This window comes from Coffea arabica, chromosome 9c (assembly GCF_036785885.1).
Source record: "Coffea arabica cultivar ET-39 chromosome 9c, Coffea Arabica ET-39 HiFi, whole genome shotgun sequence".
In the NCBI taxonomy this organism is placed as follows: Eukaryota; Viridiplantae; Streptophyta; class Magnoliopsida; order Gentianales; family Rubiaceae; genus Coffea; species Coffea arabica.
In genome coordinates, this window is record NC_092326.1 from 4740512 (window position 1) to 4746365 (window position 5854).

Here is a 5854-nt window from a genome sequence, read left to right on the forward strand (position 1 = left end):
CTATCTTTTACATTCTATTTTGTGAATATCTTTTTTTTTAAACTAGTTTTTTATTTTATTCATATAATGATAAACAACATACAGAAATTTCCTTCTACATATGTTTAATTTTGCAAATGAAGGCATTCCTATTCTGTCTAGACGTATTGCCCCACGGGCCAGTCTTGGGAATGTAGAAAAGGTGTCATACAACCTGACATGTTGATGTGGATGAGATACCCCCTCATTGGACAACGCATCAGCAACTGTGTTAGCCTCTCGATAACAATGTGATAAACAAGTCGGGTACTCCAAAAAATGCCGAATCTGCCTGACCTCCCTTGTAATCTGGCATGGACACTGAATTTGACGATGAATAATTCAAACTAAGGCCAATGAGTCCGATTGTATACATATATTCCCAAACCCCCTTTGTATACACGTTTGAAGACCAATGAGAAGTACCCGAACCTCTGCATGGAGACTTGTAGTTTGTCCAAAATAAGCCGGAAAACCAAAGAGTGGTAATCCCGTTGAATCCCTTAGAACACCACCACCTCCACCCAGACCTGGATTACCCTTAGAACAACCATCTGTGTTTAGTATGAACCGCCCTGGCTCCTTTGACTCCCAGCGAATAGCTTTGAAGGCAATTCTTCCAACATTAAAATTCGGCGAATCATACAATTGTCGGAAAGACTGGGATCGGAATGCTTGTTTGAAATGAATCCCTACCATGGACTTAATTTCCAAGAAAATTGCTTGGCAGATTGCAGATGGTCGCATTTGAGCAGCTTCGAACATTGCTTTGTTTCTTGCCTTCCAAATTTGCCAACAAATAACAGTAGGAATAATTCGGCCCATAATCCGCCGTAACTCAGAATCATACGATCTCAACCACCATCCTACTAATCGAGACCGCAAAGAAGTTCCTGGGCTTAATCCACATAATCCTCCAAAATAACTCCAAACTACCGACGCCGTATGGCCGTTGGAGAATAAATGCTCAATAGACTCCTCGGATGCCGAAGGACAACAGAAACACTTGGACGGTAAATGAAAACCAAGTTCACATAGCCTATCTGGTATCGGTATCCTCCCTCGCAACAATCTGAACATGAAAAATGAAACTTTGATAGGGATACGAGGATGCCAAATCGATGCAAAAACCATCGACTTATTTCGGGTCTGCCTAATATCTTGAAAAGCCGAATGTAAGGAAAATTTTCCAGATGTTGTAGGCATCCAAAAGACTTCCACTTCACTCCCATCTTCCGGAATGGGTTGTTGTAAAATGTAGGACACATACTCCTTTGGTATTGAGCGACATAAGAGGTTCACATCCCAGTGACCATTGTTTATGAAATTATGGAATGACAACTCTAGGTTAACCGGTACTTGTAAGAACAAAGCACCACATCCTAGCCAGTTATCATACCAAAATTGACATGCCCCCTCTTTTGCAACCCATAACATAGAAAGTTCCACTTGTCGGCTCACATTTACCATCCTCCGCCATATTGAGGAATCCTTATTTTTGAGTTCTACCTGACAAGGATGAAGACCTCTGCAGTATTTTGCTTTCATGTATGTCTCCCACAGCGATGATCTTGTTCGGAAATTCCACCATAGCTTGGAATAAAATGCTGTGTATACATCCTGTAGTCTCCGGAAACCAACTCCGCCCTCATCAACCGGATAACATAGTTGAGACCATCTTATCCAGTGAAACTTTGATTCGTTGGGTGATGATCCCCACAGGAAGGATGAGCAGGTTTTTTCAATAATTTTAAAAACCTTACTCAGGATCACAGCTGCTGACATTAGATGCACTGGCATTGATTCCAAGACATGCTTGATTAGAACTATCTTGCCTCCGAAGGAAAGTAACCTTGATTTCCATGACTGAATCCTGCCTATAATAGACTGGCACACTCCTCCAAAATATGATGATTTACATCTTCCAAAGTAGAGCGGAAACCCTAAATAACTTATCGGAAAAGGCTTGCAGGCAAATTTTGTGATACGATGAATCACCCTTCGTCTCGCCATTGACATCATTGGATGGACCAAGTAACAACTTTTTTGCACATTAATAAGTTGTCCCGAACATCTTTGATACGCCTCTAACACCTGCATGATCGCCCTTAGAGACAAAGCGGATCCATTTGCAAATATGAGAATATCATCCGCAAACGCCAAGTGAGTTATATCTGGACAACCATATGGAACTTTGAAGCCCAGAAAGCCCGATTGCAGTGCAAGGTTGTTCAATCCTCTAGACAATACTTCAGCTCCGATAATGAAAAGCGCAGGTGATAATGGGTCACCCTGACGAAGCCCTCTCAAGGACTTAAAGAAACCATGTGAAGACCCATTAATAATAATTGAAAACCAGACATTAGAAAGCAAGCGCCATACCATATCAATAAATATTTCCCCAAAACCAAAACTTCTCAGGACATTGATGATATGACCCCAAGCGACCCGGTCATAGGCCTTAGACATATCTAGCTTCATAGCCACATTACCACCTCTATTCCTTTTTTCAATACCCGAAACCAATTCCTGAGCCAGTAGAAAATTTTTCGTTATATTACGACCCTTCACAAAGCCTGTTTGCTGGGGGGAAATTATTTTTGGCAATATACCAGCCAGTCTATCCGCCAAGAATAGACTGATTGGTCTGAAATGAGAAAATTCCTGAGGATTTGTCATTTTTGGAATTAGTACGATCGAGGTAGAAGTGATAAACCGAGGTAACTCCGCCCCACAGAAAAAACTGAGTATTGCATTATAAATATCTTGTTTGATCACTTCCCACGCAAATATAAAAAATTTTCCTGTGAAACCATCCGGGCCAGCAGCACTTTCCTCATCCATTGATTTTACTACTTGATATACCTCCTCTATCGTAGGCAGTGACTCTAGCTTTCCATTGTCCTCTGGAGAAATCATACGCGGAATTAGGTGCAACATATCCGTAAATGAATCCAAAGGACCCGTGAAAAGATCATTAAAATATGATATTGCTTCGCTTGCTATGTTCTCATCCTTGTCCATCCAAACTCCATTGGAATTTTTGATGCAATGTATCATTCCTTGAACACGTCTTTGCTTTACCACAGCATGAAAATACCGTGAATTTCTATCTCCCTCTTTAAGCCATTTGACTCTAGCCTTTTGCCTCCAAAACTGCTCTTCAATTGACAGTGCATGACGGAGATCCGCTTGAGCCTTATTTAACTCAATCTGGCATTCGTCTGAGTCATCTTGATCTACCATCTCCTCTGCTCGTTGTACCGCAATTTCCGCAAAATGCACAGTGTCCATGATGTTACCAAAGTATTGCTTGTTCCATGATTGAATAGCCCTTCTCGTTGTCAATAATTTAGAGCATAAAATTCGCTTTGGAGATCCATCAACATTTTGATTCCAAGCTTGGCGAATCACCTCTAAGAGTTCAGGTTTGGATGTCCAAACATTCAAAAAACGGAAAGGACGTGGCTTATTATCCAACCTAGTTGCAAATGAAATCTTCAACGGAGCATGATCCGAAGGGTGTCTTGTCAAATGGAGCACAGAAATGGCGACAGAGAGATCCAAACAAGCCCCGTTGACTAAAAATCTGTCCAACCTTTTTGAAATCCGAGCTCTACTCCTCCGATTATTAGACCACGTGAAACTAGAACCTGAAAATCCTACATCAAAGACCCCAGCCTCCTCCATAAAAGACATGAAATCAGCTCCTTCCGCTATAGCAAAAGGACGTCCTCCACGTTTTTCGTGAGGTGCCAAAATGACGTTAAAGTCCCCCCCAATACACCAAGGATGTATTGTAGGTTTATCATTTAACAATGAACACCATAATTCTCGACGCTCCTCCACCGAACACTTTGCATGAACAAAGGACATGATGATTGGACTAGGAAGCAACGGGTTTTGAACATGAAGAGATATATGCTGGTCTGAACTACCAACAGTGGAACAAATGAAAGGACTACTATAGAAAATCCAAATATCACTCGAGCAATTAACAAAGACATAATCAAATGATAATCGAAGACGAATGGACTCAATTTTTGACACATCTACTTTTGGTTCACATATTACAACAAAATGAACTTGATGAAGCCGTACTAGTTTAATTAATCTTCTTAAATTAGGAAGCTTTGCAATCCCTCTAATATTCCAAAATATTCCATTAATCATGAGAAAGAGCATGGAATGAGTTTTTGGATGATGTCTCTGACCTTAATTGTCTGTCGGATGTGAATCGAGCACGAACACCCTTTCCTCGCATTTGTCGGAACTCATGGTCATCCCTTTTTGATTGATCAATATTTAAAGCGTCGGTTGATGATTCCAGCAGCTGCTGAGGTGGGACCACCAATCTTGGAGACAAATTGCCCGCAACTGCATTGTCTGTGGAAACAAAATCTTCCTCAGCCCCACATAAGTCAACATAGATATTGTCCAATGCATTACTTTCGGCCATATGATGATTTTCCAATATGAATGAGTTGTCTGCTGGAAGATGGGTCCCTTGTTTCTCATTTGCTTGTTGCTTATCCAGCTGGTCATCCATTATTGTTTGTTCCCCATGATGTGCATGTGATGAACCCTCCATGTGCGAAAATGCTTGGATAGCAATGTTGTCGGTTTCATCTCCCATAGCTGCAACTTGTCCTTCAGCAAAAATTGAACTTGGTTTGCTTATGAATGAATGTTTAGAATTGATGCGTCATCTTCCTCTTCAATCATAATAGGACCAGAGTCCTCCTTCATTGGATTTTTTTCCTTCCTTCCTTCATCTCCTTCAGCTAACAGTGGATTGAGCTGGTCATCATTTTGAACCATTTTATCTCCTTCTTCGGCCATCATATGAGAACCAGCAACTTCCTCTACTGCAATCTGTTGTGTTCCTCCTTCATGAATCATATCTGTAGTTCGTACATCCTGAGATTCATTCACAACAGCTTTTTTATGGACATTTTCAAGGTGGGACAACTAAACGTTATTCCCTTGTAACTTTAATCCTTGCTGCTGATGATGTTGCCGCATTCCATCGTCAAGCAAATTTTTTTTGCACTCCACTTGAGAATGACCCAATCGTAAGCAAGATGAACAATAAGTTGGCATATTCTCTGGAACAATTCGTTGCCAAAAACCAGATTCCCCTTCTACAGCAACCCAGACCCTAGACACGATGATTTTAGCTATATCGATCTCAACACACACTCTGGCCACACTAGGACGTGTTCCAGCAACCGTTGCCGAATCCAAGAACATGGGTCTTCCTACTGGTGACAATATGGAGAACAAAGAATGTTTATCAAAATAATGAATAGGGAGAGCCGGAAGAGTTACCCAAACCGGTACCAAAGAAGACTCCCTATGCACATGGAAATCCCTGGTCCATCTGAATACACGCATTGGATATTTGCTCAATTGCCAAACTCCTCTCGTCCAAATTCTGTTAAAGTCTGCTTCAGCATTGCATTTAATAAGAACATGCCTGTAATCCATCAATCCAATGGAAGCTTGGTCTTTCAGGTTTAATGAAGCAAAAAACTTTCGAATAGTCTCCAATGAAGGTCGCCCGTGAGAAAATTTTCCAACCAAAGCCCATCGAAATGGTGCCGCAAATCTGTCTGCGTCTGCTTTTGAAAAAACAACAGCAGCTTCTCCCTTGTAAACTGATGTCTGCGTGATCTGGATTGTAGATACCGCCGGTTGTGTAAAGAGTCTGCTCAATTGCCATAGAAGGATTTCACAAATATCATGATTGAGAAAAACTCTCATAGTATTACTCCCACTGACCTTAATATATATTAATTTACTAGAAAAAATTCTTCTAAGATCAAATGAAGAA

At 41.0% G+C, this 5854-nt stretch overlaps 1 protein-coding gene across 1 annotated transcript; it reads right to left on the reverse strand.

Moving 5' to 3' along the window:
• Positions 1 to 360: 360 nt before the first annotated feature.
• LOC113708412 (uncharacterized) lies at positions 361 to 4654 on the reverse strand. Its single transcript, XM_027230869.2, has 2 exons — positions 4233 to 4654; positions 361 to 3952 (listed from the first exon to the last, which is right to left on the reverse strand). The coding sequence occupies exons 1-2, from the start codon at positions 4652 to 4654 to the stop codon at positions 361 to 363; spliced, it is 4014 nt and encodes a 1337-aa protein (XP_027086670.1).
• Positions 4655 to 5854: the final 1200 nt, after the last annotated feature.

Coding starts and splice junctions, on each gene's coding strand:
- LOC113708412 (XM_027230869.2), bottom strand. CDS start 4,654: ATGGGAGATGAAACCGACAACATTGCTATCCAAGCATTTTCGCACATG. Junction 3,953..4,232: donor ACATCCGACAGACAATTAAG/GTCAGAGACATC, acceptor CACTGTTGGTAG/TTCAGACCAGCATATATCTC.